Raw genomic sequence first — 19362 nt, 5'->3', positions numbered from 1 at the left:
TTTCTGTAACTAAGATTCTTATAACTGTATGTGTTTCTATTTGTATTTTAATCTAAGTAAAAAGTGATTTTTAGTTACTGATTTCACTTTTGTGATGTTGATAGACCGCTAATCAGTAATAAAGCACATTTTGAGGTTATATTTCAGTCCTTTCAACAGTTGAGACGTGAAGTAGATAATTTGAAAGAAACAGACAGTTCTGACTATATACATTTTGAAACATGCAAGGAAGCAGAGGAACCGCCTGTACATTGGACTGGTGTCATTTTTTTAATGAGGAGTATAGATGCTTATATACACATTACTTTCATTATTTGTCTTAATATGCTAGAATGCATTCATTTGTATTATTTTCCATAGTTAATGATGTTCATTTTGTTGGATAAATAAGATGTCAGTGCTTTTAAAGGGGGTTTGAAGTTAGTCTCTGAAAAAACGGCAGTCTGTTGAATCAATTTTGCAGTATCTGTCACACTTCAAGATCCCGTAAGACCTAAAAGAGATCAAACACTTTTCAGTATAAATGTAGCACTGCACTCATGCATATATTGTACGGTACATTTGAGATTCAAAGAAGTGGTTTACATAACAGTATAGATTAACATTAGTCTGAATTGGCCTTGAAACCTTGTGCACAGTATAAAACATTTTCCTTCTCATTATTGTATTGTACAGTATAGTTTTACCACCTCTAAATCATTGTTACTGTGGTTTCTAAAAATAAATCTTGGGTAATTTTGTTTAACAAATGGAAACATGGAAAGCAGTGAGAGACTGCACCCTGAATGGGGTGCCAGTCTTATCATATGGTCCACACATACTGTACATACAGCAATAAATATACTGATAACACAAAATTGCATTAAGATACTTATTAACTTTTGACCCATACAACATCTGTTTATCTGTGTAAAACAAGGGAAATCTAGTTATATGGAAACTTTCAAATGACATTTATTATAAAATAATTGAATACATCTTCTTCGTTCAAATTTATCAAAGATTTTATGAATGTCTTAAAATTTAATATGTGCTTCACTTATTGTGTAGGTACAGTATTTAAACAGTTTATGCTTCTCCTTTATTTTTTAAGAAAAAGGTTATACACAATGACTGTGCTCCTCGGTGTCACATGAATTTTACTATGCTACTAATTCATGTATGCATGAAAGTTTGGGGTTCACAGTATAAACAATGACCAGATCTAGTACAGCAGCCAGCAGCCGTATTTCTCTGCAACTCACAACTGGCAACCCACTGAAGCTAAGCAGGTGTGAGCCTGGTCAGTACCTGGATGGGAGACCTCCTGGAAAAAAATAAGGTTGCTGCTGGAAGAGGTGTTAATGGGGCCAGCAGGGGGTGCTCACCCTGTGTTTCATGTGGGTCCTAGTGTGCCAGTATAGTGATGGGGACACTGTACTGTAAACAAGCGCCGTCCTTCAGGTGAGACGTAAAACCGAGGTCCTGACTCTCTGTGGTCATTAAAAAATCCCTCAGTGTTTCTCGAAAAGAATAGGGGTATAACCCCAGCCTCCTGTATTTTTCCCATCCCAGTCGTGTCCCTTTTTAATTAGAAATGATATATTTGCATTTTTTAAGTGAATATTTCTAATCAAAACTTCAAAGCTCAAACTAAACACTAATGGGTTTAAGAGGTCGAGAAGTAGTAACAATATGATACGACCTCACCTCTGTTAGATCTCATTTCTTACTACTGAGACAGTTGTAGTGTGAGTAAAAGGCCATGTTGCAGAATATCAGATGCCAATTCATTGTGTAGTACAATGTCCTGAAACATAGTAATTCAAACAAACCCAAGCTACATGGATACTTAAAGGATTTAGAGGCCTTCTTTATGTACCAACAGTTAGTATACAATCTTCTACGTTTGTTTTACATTTAATGCAGGAAGAGGAGTGGTATATTGTTGAACCCAAGGTACATGACTATGCTGAATTTGGTGGGCATCAGTTTCATTTACCAGTAAAAACCCATTCAGTAGCCAATTATAGCTGTAGATGTTACTAGCAGTAAGGCAGGATTACTGTAAATAAACTGATGTTTGTAGAAAAGCTTGTCTGCTTGGAGTAAAACATTTGCCAAAAACAAAGTTAAAGAGCAAAATGATCCTAAGCATTGCTAACATTTGATATTAAATCAATAAAGTGTAAAGACTATCCATCAGACACTGTAGGCATGTACTGCTTACACTATACTATCACTGCCACCATTTTTAAAACTTGTCTAAAGACGTACATTATCTTTGCACTCAAGCTTAACAATATAGTTGTAGTTTTCTTAACTCAGTATGACCTGTCTTATTTAATACAAACATCAGTGACATAAACCAAGCATGGCAAACATCTTCAGATCAAAGAAAAAATTACCCAAGTTGTTCATGCAAGAATAGTACATGCTGCTTTCTTTGTTGTTGTTTTTTAATTGTGAACACAACAGGTAAATCTAGACAGTATTTCAAGTAAAGAAGAAATTTAAATTTATACAGCTATGTTAATAAAGACTGATACAAGTTGATTTTAATATAATGCTTTATCATATGGTAAAATGTTCATACCCTGGCAAGTAAGAAGCGCATGTAAGTTGTCCTAAATCAAGTTGGTCACATTCTTCTACTCCCACGTGCCTGTGGCCATCTCCACAGAAAGCATTCAAGCAGTCTAAAATCAAACCCCCCCCCACCCCAGAAAAAGACATTAAGACAATAGTATTTTAAATTACCTGTGATCTGAAAACTTTAAAATAACTTTCTTTTATAAAGAGTGGTAAAAATAATTATTTCCTTTATAGAATGGTTTCACATTATTTAATTTTCATCTTCATGCATTTCACTCCGTATAATATATTTGTAGTTATGTCAGTTATAACTTCAGTATATTCATATATGCACTGCTATGCAAAGGTCTTAGACATCTTACACACAATTATGAGTTTGATTGTACATCAGCATTTCAATTAAAGCCTAACCATAATTTCCTACTACTGTAAGAAACATTGTTACTAATATAGTTTTTTGGCTCAGAAAAAACATGTCATTAACATTTTGTTCGTAAGACTTCAATAAACTAAAAGGCTACTTTTTGTATTTTAAAATACAAATGTGTATTATATTATTATATTTATCCTTCTTCGTTGTAGGTATGAATAAATCTGAAAGGCTGTTTACATTAATAGTGAAAGCACTATTGATATCAGTGCTCAGAAGTACTGGTTATTTTTGTTGGTCTTTTTATTGTCACTTACTTATACAATTGTCAGATTCATCCTGGTTTCCATCATCACACTCTTCCCCGTATTCTGAATGAAGAACACCATCCCCACAGAACTGATGAGAATCTGGTAGATATGCCTAAGGCATAAATAGAGATATATTTAGAGATATATTTTATTCTGCTACAAATATTTATTTTGTGATGAATATATATTTTTTAATTTACATTTTATTTACATCATATGATTTACAGTATGTGTTATGAGTTGGATTTATGTTTGGAAGCTCTTTAGTGTTAGAAAAATATTCATGATGCTTTAAATGATTGGTTAAAGCAAATAGAGATTATTAGTGAACCTTGATTAAAAAAATAACCAAACAATTATGATGGCAGTTGCTATCTGTCCTCACCAAAGTTTCTGCTAATGTTGCTTCTGTATCATAATTGCTTACATACAGTACCTGCACTTTGATCCACCCAGCTTCATTGTAGACGTATAAAGTGCGAGTATCTCTTCTTAGGACCATCACATTTTTTGGTTTTATGTGGGACAGCTCCTCTTCATTGTTCACAATATATATCTATGCATAAGAAAGAGTTTGATAGAATCAGTCAACCGTTTTAAAATTAGATATGTGGTCTAGCAGTACCACCATATTGATTACATTACATTTATTACTATTTATTTATTTACGTGGTTCAATTATTTTCAGCTAGATTAATTTATTGGCCATGAAGATAAGGCTGTTGGATATATGTTGAAATAATTTGACTTTTTTTCCATTTAAATTGATGACTTCTCAATATTCTCTTCAGCACGCAGTCCTAGTTAAATGGTAAGCCGATATCAGGAAATAAACATTCACGCTAAAAAGAACTAGTACAATGGGGTGTTGTTATTAAAATTTTATAAGTTCATTTAATATACTGTTTACACAAAACCTTCTATAACTAAAAAGTGTGAGAAATAATACTCACAGATGAAATATCAATATATTCTGAGTTATTCACTGGTTGATGAATATTTTGCTGCACACAGGTACATTTCTCTGTAAGGCCAGGATGACCTTTTTCTCCCTTTGATCCAGGTACAATATGAACTAGTAAATCAAAGAACATGGACAATTTGGATGGTATATAATCAATTATAAAAACAATAAGATGATTTAGCATTATCATTTTATAATGAATGAATAGTGTGTTCCTCTGAGTAATACATTTCTGTAACTCACCATAGCAATATTTATTAATATGACTTATAGGAAAATCCAGACAGCCATCCATTTTCTAACCACTTCTTCCAATCCAGGGTTGCAGGGGAGCTGGAGCCAGCAAGCAACATGCACACTGTAGGATATACCCTGGATGGGACGCCAGTCCATCACAGGGAAGACACAGACTTACAATTTAACTAACAACTTAAGAAGCCAATTTGCCTACCAGTATGTCTGTGGGCTGTTGGGGGAAACCAGATCACCTGCAGGAAACCCATGCAAACACAGGGAGAACATACAAACTCCATGCATATAACACCCCAGGTCCAGAATTGAACACAGGGCCCCTTTGCTTCAAGGCATTACATAGAAACAGGGATACTGACCTGGTCCTGGTGATCCAGGTCGTCCAGGTGGGCCACGGGCACCTGTAGGACCCACAGGCCCTGTGATCCCAGGGACGCCAGAGTCACCATTTATTCCCTATTGTACATTGTGTAGGTGGGAAAAACATAAATATGGAATAAAGTGCTGGCTGTGTAAGATACAGAAATTTATTAAGAAATACACTTATTTCTTATGAGCAGGTACATACAATAAGGCCGTGCTTGTATCCTGAAGCTTCTTTGGAAACAGGAGAAATATATGCGTCGATACAACCAAAACATTATTCCTTCATAAGTCACTTATTTTAGGGTTTTCATATATTTTAATGAATTACCAAGCAAAAGTAAAAATAGAACAAAGAATGAAAGACAGCAGTCACAGCTCAAGATGGCTTCCATATGAGAATGTGTTTTCTCTGTTGTTACTGCTGTCGTTTCTGCATGAAAAGGTATTGCACAAACACAACATAGCTACTGTTGCCTTTTTACATTGTTCACACCAAATACTATTTAATTACTACAAATAATATACAATTTGGGTATTTCAGGAAAACCAGAAACCATTTTTATTTTGAAATGCAATATATCTCATTAAAAATGTCTTCAGGCCATTTCAGTCAATCCACCCATTTAGTCCACTTCAGGGTTGGTGTTAAGAGCCTTCCCATGCAGTTAAGAGGCATACTCTGGATTGGATGCCAGGAAACCACAGGGCTACAAAGGTCAATATCCTCCAGGGTTACAGGGGATCAATTTTTACTCTTATCCTAGACAAAATCTCTTTGGACTGTGGGTGGAAACCAGTACATTAGGAAAAATTCCCGTGAGACAGCTCCATGACCCCATGGCCCCATTTTTTTCATTTCAGGATCTCAAAGGTTTCTGTTCTGTTTTTGATTATTATTATTTACAAGGTATATTTATATTTTACCTACAGCCAGCCCCTGGCACCGCATGCAGTGTGGTAACATGAGTACATTATTACTGTTTATCATCAGGTTTAAATGTTGATATATTTAACTAACAATTCACAAATATAAATGTGCTTACTGATAATCCTCTTTTTCCTGGTATTCCTCTCGGGCCTTCTGATCCATCTAAGCCAACATTTCCTCTTGGCCCTATACCACCCTGAATGCATTCCATAATAAAACATTTAAATAACACGATATTTATATGTAACAGCAGTTGAACAAAAACAATTTCCCCTACTAAGTATTTCTACAGATCATGCATGGAAATCAAAGATAGGAATGAAAAAGTGCTAGTTAAAAGTTAGTTAAAAAGAATTACAGCTCTCAAATTGTATTAGTAAAGATGTAAAAGAAATATTTACTTTCTTTCCATGTATTGAAATAATATAACCTAGTTACTTAATGTTCGCCCATCTTTATTCATGGAAACTATATGTCATCCACTAAACTTATGTTGCTGTCAGAATATAAAAACATACTGTTGAATTTCCACCCTACCTGTAAAAATCTAAACAATCACAATATACAGTGATTCCAAACTTCACAAAAGAAAAATAGTTTTAATCTTCTTGAAATAGGAAAGAGTTCATAAGAAAAAGCATGTGTCCAAGTTGATATAGGCAAGTATAGTAGCAAAAAAAAGAAAATACATGTAGTAGAAAACAAAATACATGTATGATTGTGGAGATTTGATTAACCTTATAGCCAATAGGTCCAGAATATCCAGGAGAACCCTACAAAGTAAAATAAATATTTTTAAGAGAAGCATAACGTGTTAAAAGTGATTAAAATACTGTAAATACTGTGAAAGTATTACCTTTTCACCGGGAGTTCCCTTTTTACCCTTTATTCCTTTTTGTCCCTGGTGAACACATCAAATATTTGTATTAAAATTTGGAATAGGGAGATTCAGAATGAAAACTGGCTTTATAAATGCAATTACAAAAAGTAAAGTGAATGCTTACTTTAGCACCTTTCTGTCCCTGTTGCCCCTGAAAATAAATTTTAATAATCAGTTAAGCAAAGTTATGTACTGTAATCTTTCTAGACTTTCAAATGCAAAAATAACTTGTCTTGCTTACCTTTATTTTTCCTCGCATTCCTTTTTCTCCTGAAATACCAACCCAGCCTCTATTCCCTTTCTCCCCCTTTATATAGAAGAGAAGCAAAACAGAAACTCTTTATAAACTATGCACAAAGCAATTTTATGTATTGTGTTAATCTCTTTATCCATACTGATTCATTCAAAGAGATTTCGTTTACAGACTATACTACCACTCTGTTGACTAAAAGTAATCAACTGGGTGACATTATTTTCAGGGTTGTGAAGATATACAGTAAATTCAAATGACCTTTTGTCCTGGAGGTCCAATAGAGCCTGGCAACCCTGGAGGTCCTATTAATCCTACTTGACCAGGGAGGCCCTAGAGAGAACATGAATTCACTGTCACTGAAATAAAGATATGAAGAAACACAAGACATATTCCTCAACTATACAGGAGTTAAAAAAAGTTACCATACCTTACTGCCTCTTTGTCCTCTCTGTCCCTGTAAAACAGACAAAAAGGAAAACACTTATTATTTCATGTTCAAAATGAAAATAAGTACAACTACATTCATAAAATTGACATTGGTACCTTTTCACCCTTTGGACCTCTAATGCTCAGCAATCTAGTGTCAGCCTGCAAGACAAAAGTGTTATTTGAAGGTCTAAACATTATTATATCATTACAAAATTAGTGATGATTGTAAAACAAGGAAGATATTAGGATTACAATGTTGATTCATTAGAAAAATAATATAAGTGAGCAGTGAGCAGTCATTAAGTTTATGTGTGAGGATTTTGAGTCTCCACATCTAAGGCTAAAAATTAGCCAAGCATCACACAATGTGCTTATATAAAAGGTAAATAGTTTTAGATTTACTTCAAAAGGAACTGTAGTGTTTAGAGCACTGAAGCCAAGGTTAGCAGCAAAATACATTGTTTCAACCTCCAGGCTCATAAGCAAGTAAACTGTATTTAACCTTGATCAGAATAGCATGTGTATACTGTATGTATACTACAAAAAAACATAAAGCAGATTATGATGTTTGTTTATATGGTTCTGATTCTGCCTTTTAATGCTGTGAAATTTCAGGAGGTAATTAATATTCACATTCCCGTAACTCATAGCTAAGTTTGCTCTTAGAAAACACCATATCCCTGAAAGGTATTCTTTTTAATATAATAATTTGTTATGTAACATGGAAGATTAAAGTTAAGGTATTTTGTAAATACTCTTCTACATTTTTTTCCAAAATCTCAAATTAGCCATGCCCAGTTTATGAAGGTGTGCTTAACACGCAATATTATATTTAAAACAAAATACTGTAGGAACAGCTGATAAATAGAGATCTTCACATCCATTGAAATGTTCAGTCATTGGTGCAGAGGGCAAATGTAACAAAACCTCCTCCTGTCTTGCTTGGTTTCGTATCTGTGGAAAAGTAATAACAAAATAACAAATAAGAATATAAGAAGAATCTGCAAAGAAGAGGAGTTCCTTTGACCCATTTTACTTGTTTGACAGCTCCAGAAATGGCAAATTGACCTGAGACATTTCATGAAAGACGTAATGATATGGCTTCAACAATACGGCAGAGTTGCAAGCTCCAAACTCCCACAACCCTTTGGGCAAAGAAGTACCTTGATTTCTCCTCTTCTAGGTTTACTAAGCACTTTATCTTACTTCCTATTGGTGTTCTCCTTTCCAAGTTTAAGAAGTTTATAGGCTTGACATTACTTTTGAGCATGTTGAACAATTCAATCAGGTCACCTGTTAGGCTTCACAGTTAAAGATGTTTGTTTTGAGTTCTATCTAAATGATTTGAATTTCCTTTGCTCATTCTGCAGTGTCTCTTCATTGTTTGGTATCGCTTGTAAACTTGGTTAGTTTACAAAATATACCAGGATCTCAGTCATTGACACAAATCAGGAACAAAGGATGTTAAGACAGATTCCTGTGGTATTCCTTTGATTTCGTCTGCAGAATTAGACATTCACCCCTTCGTGACCTTTGTCATCTCTGTTTAGTTTGCTTGAATCCCTGCTGCCTGTTACTAGTAGTTACTAGTGATTTTGATTCAAAGAACTAACAAATCAATTAGGCAATACTTGCTATACTATTTGTAAACTCATGATAATTATCTTAATTCTCTATTTTAGATTTGATTATTGTTTTCACAATCTTACCTGTCATAGAAGTAAAACTTATTTTTCTATCTTTATTTAATTCAATTTTCACAGCTGTTTATTGAATGCATTGCTACATTGCTACATTTTCTGGGTATTACTTCTCTTAGGAGTAATTCTTGGAAGAATTTTTGCTCATGACACCTTTTTTCTTTAAAATTGTTAGGCTACCATCATACAAGGTGATATATTTAAGTACTTTCAATACCTAGCTTTCTGACATATTTTGTTATTATTCAAGACAGGTATTCACTTTTCATCAGTTTGACACCTTTTTGATTAATTCCTGAGTTAGCCATTTAATACATAAGCCATTCCCCTTTCATTGACTAGATATTTCCCATAATTATCATAGACTTGTTTTACTTTATCCTTTATTGTTCTGTGCTGTCATGATACTGATAAAAAACTTTATTAAAAAAACATTTTAATTTATTTAGCCTCAGATATTGTTTTCTCTCTCTTGACCATTCTAATATCTTTTTTACCTGTGCTTGCAGTTTTCTGCAATGTAACTGGAGTCCGTACTTTTTAAAGTATTTTATAAGTGCCATCTTTGTGTTAAATCTTTCCAAATTTATGTTTTTAAGAACTTTGAGCACAAATCTCCCAAAGTTTCTGATTTTATATTCAAGTGGAAAGCACTTCCTGATGACCAACTGATAATTTGCACTTGATTAGCAGGATCTGTTTCTAATTACCTTCTTAACTAATAAGCAGGCAGTAAGGGTATATTTTTTCACACTAGCCTACTGAATTTTGACTGTTTTTTTGTTTAGTAAATAACGCCAAAAGTAAAATTTGTGTGTTATCTGTCACATGAGATGAAGTTTATCTACTGTTAGGAATTGGGGAGGACTACAGTAGGTGAAGGTCATATATGTCCTCATATTTAAAGCCATAGAATCTTAAGAGAGTGTACTTTCTTTTTTACATCACTTTATTATATTAAATTATGTCTCATTCTGTCATGGTCTTCCTCTCTGAAATTCTAAACGTTTGTTTTAAGCTCTACCTACATCATTTAAAAACATACAGTATTTTAAGGTCTTAAAAGTATAGTTGTTTATTGGCCATCTCACCTCTGTTTCCCTCACTAATTATCAACTCAAAGATCAATTCAAGTTCTTAGTGGTTCCTAAAATGTTTTAGAACTGTTTTACCTAAAATATGGTCTAAGATTGGCCATCAGGTTTTTGTGCCAGTTTAAGTTTGCTGATTTTAATTTGTACTTCAAATGTCATAATAACTGGCTAAAATGGTTGGGAAGAGTTGCAATGGAAACAGCTTTCTACAGATGTTCAAACTGTTCAGATGAGGAAATGAGCAAACATCTTAAAGCTTACATTCACAAATGTATAACTAATCATATTTACACCTGTTGTCTTTCCTTTTTTCGCAAGCAAGCACCACAGATTTGTCTCCTGTTTGTAAAATAAATGTAATCTACACACACAACAAAGACCCCACTGCTGAACTAATCACAATATGTTCCAAATTTACTGCAAGAAGGTAATTTGTGTGTAAATTGGGGACAAAGTCCTGAATCAGTTACCTGTGCAATAACCAATTACATATAAAAAAATATGGTCTGACCTGATGAGTGACTGCCAACACAGTTGTATTTCTACAGGATTTCAGAGTGCTTCCATAACAGCTAAACTACCTACAGTTGACACCTGAAGAAGGCTCCACGGCCGAAACGTTGTGTTCTCTTTCTTCTTTTTTTTCAGCATGGAATAAACCTATTACTTGTTCCTTTGCTACCTACAGTATATACTTTGAAAGACAAAACCATGTGTTATTGTATAGAAAAATCTGTTATACCGTATATGCATTAATATTCAGCAGTGTTGATGTGAAACATCCAATATCCTTTACAATATCGATAAGTATTATAAAATTAAACAAAAAGAAGTAATACAGTACCATGAATATCCATTTTAAAGACGGTGGCGGGAAAGGTGGTGGAGGAGGAGGCTGAATGCAGATTTTGCAGCATTCCAAACCATTTGTATTCACTGTTTCGGAGATATAAGTGTATTCAAAGCTATTAAGTTGCCTAAAAACTTTTTGACACATATTAATTCATCTATAGGTAATGCATTAATGAAAACATTTGATGTATTACCTCAGGTATAAAATATTTTAAGAGATTCATTAAAAAAAAGAAAATAACATTCCAACTGAAACTTTTTAGTGTTTTTGATACCTTTTACATCTAAAGTCAAATTTGGTTAAAACTGAAACAATATATATAATAGTCTAAATTAGAAACTAAGTAAATTATTTTATTTTACTTTATTGCAGTACTTTATTATTTAGACTATTTCTAGGTAAACTGTAAATAGGCAATCATTTTATATTGATTGTACTTTGGACTTTTAATTAATGACATTCTATTGATGCTTAAATGGATGATACTGGCCATCTTTCAAACGGACATATTTTTCGTGTCTAGTTTTCTATTTAACTAATTACAAAATACGAACGCTAACATCAGCTAAATCTTTAGAGAAGGCCAACATGCAGTATATTAGGTTAGCTAGGTTTGTAAATAGTTTCTTTCAAGACATATAACAGAGACAGCAGAGAAAACATAATGATAGCATTCTATGCTATCATTATGCCAACATGCAGTATATTAGGTTAGCTAGGTTTGTAAATAGTTTCTTTCAAGACATAGAGACAGCAGAGAAAACATAATGATACCAATTAACTGCTTTGTAAATGTGAATGTGCCTTGATTTTTTGAAAGGTGCTAATATATGCAGATAGGCTCTAACTCCTCTACAACCCTGTATTGGATAAAGCCGTTAGAAAATAATGTATAGATAGGTATGCATCCTTGTACTAAGCAGTTAAAGTAGACAATAATATTATCAGAATTAAATAATATTGGATACCTTTACTGTTTAGCATATTAAAGACCATTATGTGTAGTTTTTTTTATTTTGAAACTATAAACACCTTTGTCATGATATGATATATGTATGAACTTATCTTAAAAACTGTATGTGAAAATTTAGTCAGAGCTAACAATCATAACTATAGAGTAAATGTTATCTTTATACAAATTATTTTTACAAATATAATTGCCTATATTTATATAATTAATATAAAAGTTGTTCTATTGTTTTAGATTAGCAGCATATTTTTTTCCTGTCTTACTAGTAGCTTTAGCATTTTCAGTGAAAGCTGTTTTGATGGTGATTAAAATGATCTGCGAATTCTGGCAGCCTTATCTTTGACATGTAAGGGGATATTTACAATTTTAATTTATAAAGGGGGCTTAAACAACACCAGCTATATTATTAACTATATACCAGGAAGATCAACAGTGACAGAAAGTAGATGACGGTTGAGACACATCTGAGGTTCAATAAACCATACCAGTGCCTTTTATATACTAATTAACCCTGTTCCAGATTGTGCTCAGTTTTTTAAACTGTTTTTTAGAAAAAGTATATTTGTGTGTGTATCAAAATAGTTCAATCTTTCACATAAATGTTCTAATATTAGTAGACACAGTAGAATAAATAACTGCTTTTATTTGAATGTGCATAGTTTCCTTGGGTAAAATTATTAATTTTCACAATTTTGAAAGCATAGTTGAAAACATTTCATCATATTAAAAACAAATTTAAAACTCAGTTATATTATTATAAAAAATATTTTCTTAACAAAATATGTATATTGTTGTATTCATAAACAATTACATTATATTAATATAAGAATATAAAGAATACCTTATATAAGAATTAATTTCTTATATAACATACCTGATGTGATCAACAAGGAAGCTGAAAGATGATTCACATGTATTAATATGTACCCAAAGAAAAACTGGGTAATGATGACAGCAAATTTTGATGTCATCTTACTTAAGACAGGATTAATACAGGTCCAGACCACATGAAAATTTCCAATGGCTTCTAAAAGTGAAAAAAGTATAAGCATTACATCACATCAAAGTATATTGTCCAAGATTATTTTGATAAGGTCATCCCATAAACTAAATGATAAAGCTAATTTTATCCTCCAGTTCGTTTTTTTTTATCTAAGATAGCAGTTTACAACCAAATAATGAAGGTACATTAGAAGAATTATGATTTAAAATAACATTTGTAATTGTTTTTTTTTAATTACAAAACAAAATGATAGAAAAAATCCTTTATATTGAAAAGAAAACATTATAACATACCTCTCTCACTTGGATCTTCAGATGGATCTTAGTATATCTGAAAACCTGGGATGGAAAGGCACATGCTGAAGCTAAAACTGCAAGCTTGCAGACCTGTATCCACTTATCTGTATAATGGTAGAAGTGCATCTCAAGCATTTGCAGTTTTTAGAAAAGGCTGTGGTAGTGCCAAAAATGAACTGACTACTCAATTTCATTAATGTTTTTAAGAAAAATGTTGGTTAAGTGCTATTGTTTGTATTTAGTCAATAATAAGAAATATCATATCTCCAGGTATTCTTTTTTCCAGGTATTCTCTAATATGTCTACTACCATGGATAAATATGAATAGTGAAACCAAAATCTACATGAACTGTATTGTAAAAAATATATAAAAAAGGACCTGAAATAGCTTTCTTCACCTTCCAAAAAATGAAAATAATAATAGGGAAAATCCTTTATTTCTACTTTTGCATGTAATTACTGACCATACTAGAAGGAGTATGTATGGTATTTAGACAATAGAAAGGTGTGTTTTGCACTTTTTTCACTCTTATGGCAGTTGAAAAAAAGCTGTGCTATCTTCATTTCATTGATGGGTAGAAATAAAAAAGCTAAAGAAATTATGGCACAAGGGACAGCAAAGATCCTCCTGTCTCTGAATGGTCAGAGTTCTCTAAAAGACAACTATTTTTATTAGATCAGCTATTCCTTAGGCAATTGCTTTTGAACACACAGTATGAGGATCCTTCATTTTGTCAAACATTTCGGGACAAAGAATATGTAGTGTATATGAAGGACTTTCAAATGCAATTGAACAATGGAATGTTCGCTGTTTCACAAGGTGGGCACAACAGATTTAATGTATTCTGGCAATTGTTTTTGTTTAAGTGAATGTATTTAATTGGAAAATTGATAAATTATTAATAAACTTTGGAGCTTCTCTGAATTGCCATGCCAGATAAACATGCCGACATGCCAATAATCAGTGATGTAATGTTTTGATTTTGCTGGTAAAAATGCTGTCTGCATTTGAAATATTGTGGTCAGAGTAATGCCATTAATTTGTTATTACAAAATACTTTCACTGCTATGAAAACAAACTTAATTAAACTTATTTAGAGAGTATTGGAAATCACCTGCATTTGCAAGAAATTAAAAATGTGTTGTTTATGGTGATGAAAGGTGCAGCGATAACTGAAAATTCACGCATTGAGTTGGATATGGATTGATTAGCAAAAACTAAATTACTAAATAACCAAATAGCAGCTGTGAAGAAGCAGATATTCAGTATCATTTAAAAGTCTGGAAAACCTATGATAGAAGCTGAAGAAGAGAAAGATATTGCTGATTCTTCTTCATTAACATGCTGAAGAAATAAGTTCTCTGGTAAAATACCAATGGGGAAATTGTTTAAGTGTGATTGCAGTCAAGTTTATCCTTATCAAGCTTATTAGAAAAGATGCACAGTACAACTGGGGATGTTAAATACAATTAAGGTTTAACAGCCTCATGGGAAAATGTTAAAGCAACTTACACATGTACCGCTTATAGAGAAAGGTATTATACTGAGGCCATCTTAGTGAAGTACCTTCCATAAGGATACAGTGACTCTTGGGATTTGATCTCTTATTCTTCCAATCATAAGTGTTCATAGGTTTTACTGTAATATAACTCTTCAAGACACTTAAGAATGTTCAAACTTTCAACACATGGTTGACCTCTTGGACTGTTCAAATCAAGCACTTGGATACTGCTAAGAGAAAGGGGCTTGAATCCAGGTCTTGGCAGTCAACAGTTACCACTAAGATAAAGTAGTGACCAATAAATCTGTAGTTAGGAACCATTTAAAGGCTTTCACATGCAAACTAAAAAGAGAACAGCATGAGATATAACTATACTTACATTGTGCTATCAATAATTTGTAAGTGCAAATAAAGTATTAAAATAATTGAAATGTAATTTCATTTTTTTATTGTAATGATTTAAAAAATATATTTTAAATTAATTAATAGTAAATAAGGTTCTGTGGTATTTGCTATAAAAAGAGCATAGCCATTTAACTTTTTGTTTCTATAATATTTATTAAAAATACTGTTATTGTTATTCTGTATGACTATTATTCTGTATAATTTGGTCTAATTAAAGTTTGTTTTGCTATTAATGAACTATGAATTTTTATCTTAGTAATATACAGGTAATTGCATATGTTATGTGGTTATACATCTCAAAATCTGTAAAGTATAAAAGAGAAGTGGCTCAGAAAGAAAAAAAAGACATTTTTGAGGTGCAGAAATCATGCTTTATTTCAAATCAATAATGCTATAAATCTCAAGGAGGTTACAAATTACGTTAATGCTACATAATTAAATTAAATGAAATCAAAGTGCAGGGCATATCCTTAATGCAATTGCTTTCTTTCAACACAGCAGGTTTTTTAGCTGTGGTACACTTCTTGGTTGCCCTGAGTACAGACAATGTGAAATTCTAATACTATCACACAAACACAAAAACACTGCACCCTTGTGAACCTCCGAGAGTTGGCACTGCTTCTGCAAGGGAGTACTTGAATTACTTGGTTGAGGGTATGGCCAGGTGATGTTACTTTTACAAAGTCAATCCAAGCAGTTCCATGCCAGAAACAGTGCACATAGTATTAACTTAGTGTACAAAGTGCAGGCCGCTTGCACTTTGCACATTAATTAACGTAAAAGTGTCATTAAAATGGTAGTATGACATAGTCAGTATGAATACAAGGCCCTTTGGTGCTATCTACAGGAGGGTAAATGTAAACAGCACTTAAGGTCTTATAGTCATGTTACTCATTTGTAAAATGATTGCACATACAAAAATGCAGTGCACATTTTTCGGGTTCAGTCAGTCTTCAACAGGGAGCCTCTCTACCTGTTGAGGCATTCTTAGACATCAACATTTCGTTGAGGCACAAAGTTTCAGTTCAGGCTTTCCAGGGTATTCGTTTCCTAGGAAACTTTCTCCTGTCAACCAGTTAGTTTCATTTGTTTCAGTTTATAATGTCACAAATAACAAGTTTTATAAATTTTCCATAACCGGTAATCTCGGCTATATACATTATGTACATGTCACAGAAAAAACGGTTAAAAATCTTAAGTCAAATAGTTACCCAATATGGCACATTATGCATTGCCTTTAGACTTTGTCTAGTTTGGCATAAATTAGTGTCAAGTTTGGTACAAAAATAGATTATATTTACAAGAAAAGAAGTGTTAAGTCATCTTCAGTTACAGAATATGCAACTATTCATTTAATAAATAACAAGGAGGGAAAAGGGAAATGGACATCAGTTCAGGTTTGTTTTTGTATTTTAAATAGAACGAATGCTGATGTTCACAGTTGCAGAGTCAGATCCAAGCTCATTGGATAGCTTCAGGGTGTACTGCCCAGCATCATTTTCCTTCACACTAGTAATGACAAGAGTGGTGAGGTCTTCAGTTGTTTCAATATGGAACCTGCCACTCTCTTCCTCACTAGATAGGGTCTTGCCAGCACGGGACCATTCAATCTGTGGTGCTGGCTCTCCAGAGAAAGCACAGGCTACTGTGAGAACCTTTCCTTTCTCAATGCTGATGTCTTCTGGGAGAGCTTCAATTTTGGGTGGTGCCCCTGTTTATAAAAATGTATTAATAAACAGCTGTAAATAGAAGAGTACAAGTGTGGTGATTACAAATTCTTAAGAACTACTTTGCACATGCAACTCTAATACTACAGCGTATTTGAGCTCTCACCTTTAAAACCATGTTTAATCATTCTGCTAGTAGAACCTTCTATGTGTGACAGACTTGACATTCCCATGACACTGCTGGAACTCATTGCAACAACTGATTCTTTCATGGAAGACATGCTACTGGCAGACATGCTTGCAAATTTAACTTCAGTCATGCTGGAACTGCTGAAGGAGGCTTCCTGCATAGAGGCTGCCTTGTGGACTGACTTGGAAGAGAAACTTTCTTTCATGCTTGCAGCAGCGCTTTTCTCCAAAACTACCTTTTTGACAGGTTCTTCAACCAGGGCTGTGAGAATATAGCAAACAAAGGAACATGACAATCACATCACTTTAGATGGGAAAGCCATCTTAGTCTGTTTACTTAAGAATTTGAGTCACCCTTGTCTTAGGCTGGATGGAGGCACATGTTAATTGCAAAGTAAATGAGGTTTTTTTTCTAATTTTCTCTAACATCATTCTACAAAGAAATACAATTGAATAAACAATACCAAATAAGAACTGGTTAACACAGTTCACTGTAAACGTTAAAGTCTATAAATCTGTTTCTTTCTACTGTACTGCAGATCTTTAAAAAATAAATGTTATCAGTGTACTGTATTGTAAAAAAGCATATAATTGTAAATAATATATAATACATTGTATTTTGGCCAGATTTTGTGTCTATATTCAAGATCCAGTAACACTTTACAAAATGTGTGTGTTTCTAACGTAATTAATGTTAGATTTATACATTATTTCTGATTGACTCCTTGTGCTCATTTAGTTTTGATTTATTCATGTACTTTACATTATTTTCTTTCTTCATCTGAATTCATCCTGAAAAACAACTTATTGCAAAGTGTTATTCTACCTTAACTTTGAATCATGCAATACATTTATCTACATTATGAGCAAAATATCAAACATTTATGGCCAGTTGTATTAACATTTAGAGGTAAATCAGTAATCATACTAAGACATTTAACTTTAATACTTTTGCACGTACAGTAAATACTATTCCTAATCAGTTCATTGGTAATTAAGTAACAACATATAGCTCCAGTTTTACAAATGTTAGCTGTGAAAAGAGGATTGCAGAGGAAATGCAACTTCAAGGAAACCTCAGAAATCAGGCAGGTAAAAAGTATTTACACACTGCAATTTAATTTGATTTAGGGTATTATATGATATGCTTGGTGCTTCATGTAAAACACAAGCATACCACATAAAATTTTACTTTAATTTCAGTACTTTTGATTCCACACTTCCATTCTATGTGTACAGTATCTTACATAGTTACTGTAAATTGCTTTAATGTAAGTGTGCTTATATTTTATAACCTTTAAGTTCAGAAAAATAATTCTAAAAATACTTACAAGTTACAAATAAAATTAAATGTTAATACTTTGGCTTCTAATGTTTGTCTGCAAGTACCACCACCACGATTCTATATACACAAGTTTCTTTAAAAAATAAAAGAGACACATTTTTGAAACTTGGAAGTCATAATAAACACAGAAAATTTAAAATGCAAAACATTAAAACTATAATTATAAAAGCATTGACAGCTTACCCAGTACATTTAAGGATGCTGTAGCAGAGCATTGTCCATACATATTTTTAGCTTTTACTGTATATTTTCCACTGTCTGCAACAGATGTATTACGGATTTCCAATGTAAAAACATTTCGAGATCGGCTCAGCTTCATATTGGGCATCAGTGATACCTAAAATAATCATAGCAATTTCAGTTAGTAAGATTTAGGTTGTATTCAAAACAGCAGTTTAACTTATAATTTCTAACTACTTACCATGAGGTTATCTTTAAGCCATTCAACCTCAGGAGAGGGTTCTCCTGTCACTTCACATGTAAATATCACATTTTGGCCTTCATTGACATTCTGGGACTTAGGTTGCACAATAAAAGAAGGTGCATTAGAACGCTTCTGTTTGACAGTGATATCAAACTGGCATTTCATGAGGCCATGTTCTGTTTTAGCTTCACATGTAAGAATTCCCTCTTCTTTGTAACTGACTTTCTTGATGGTCAATGAGTGGTCATTTCCTGACACACCATATCTGTAATCTTCTGAGTTAGGAATCTCTGTTCCATTTAGGATCCATTTCACATTGGTTGCTCCAGGGATGTTTGCTTTCAGTGTCAGAGACTGGCCTTCTGATATGGTCATCTGAGAATGAGATGCTTTTATTTCTGTGTAAGATGATTTTACTTCTTCGTATACAATTTCCTTTTTAACAATTTCTTCTGTAACTTCACTTTTTCCATATGAGGTAGACATTGCCTCTTTTTTACTTGCCACTTTAAGTGCTTCAGATTTTGCAGAAGCTGAAAAAACAAAGAAAAACCCAAATGAAAGCCATTCTTTAAAAAGTAATAATG

The 19362-nt window shown here is 33.0% G+C and overlaps 2 protein-coding genes across 2 annotated transcripts in view; both read right to left on the bottom strand.

The window, feature by feature from the left end:
* Positions 1-13498, bottom strand: LOC107078798 (acetylcholinesterase collagenic tail peptide-like). The gene is made up of 18 exons (XM_015359028.2): positions 13241-13498; positions 12819-12971; positions 10966-11057; positions 8174-8281; positions 7442-7486; positions 7326-7352; positions 7157-7228; positions 6887-6952; positions 6770-6796; positions 6622-6666; positions 6503-6538; positions 5881-5961; positions 4831-4927; positions 4209-4330; positions 3692-3811; positions 3262-3367; positions 2576-2678; positions 1-493 (listed from the first exon to the last, which is right to left on the bottom strand). The coding sequence occupies exons 2-18, from the start codon at positions 12913-12915 to the stop codon at positions 421-423; spliced, it is 1317 nt and encodes a 438-aa protein (XP_015214514.2). The 5' UTR covers positions 12916-12971; positions 13241-13498; the 3' UTR covers positions 1-420.
* A 2000-nt stretch (positions 13499-15498) lies between these two features.
* Positions 15499-19362, bottom strand: part of ttn.2 (titin, tandem duplicate 2) — a 171351-nt gene continuing 167487 nt past the window's right edge. The window contains exons 244-247 of the mRNA XM_015358879.2: positions 18773-19308; positions 18535-18688; positions 16984-17268; positions 15499-16861 (exon numbers count right to left, since the gene is read on the bottom strand). Of these exons, the coding sequence (XP_015214365.2) occupies positions 16563-16861; positions 16984-17268; positions 18535-18688; positions 18773-19308 (1274 nt within the window). The 3' untranslated portion in view covers positions 15499-16562. The remainder of the gene's footprint in view (positions 16862-16983; positions 17269-18534; positions 18689-18772; positions 19309-19362) is intronic.

This window comes from Lepisosteus oculatus, chromosome 12 (genome assembly GCF_040954835.1).
Source record: "Lepisosteus oculatus isolate fLepOcu1 chromosome 12, fLepOcu1.hap2, whole genome shotgun sequence".
NCBI lineage: Eukaryota > Metazoa > Chordata > Actinopteri > Semionotiformes > Lepisosteidae > Lepisosteus > Lepisosteus oculatus.
The sequence above is the reverse complement of the archived record's forward strand: the minus strand, read 5'-3'. Positions and strand labels throughout refer to the sequence as shown.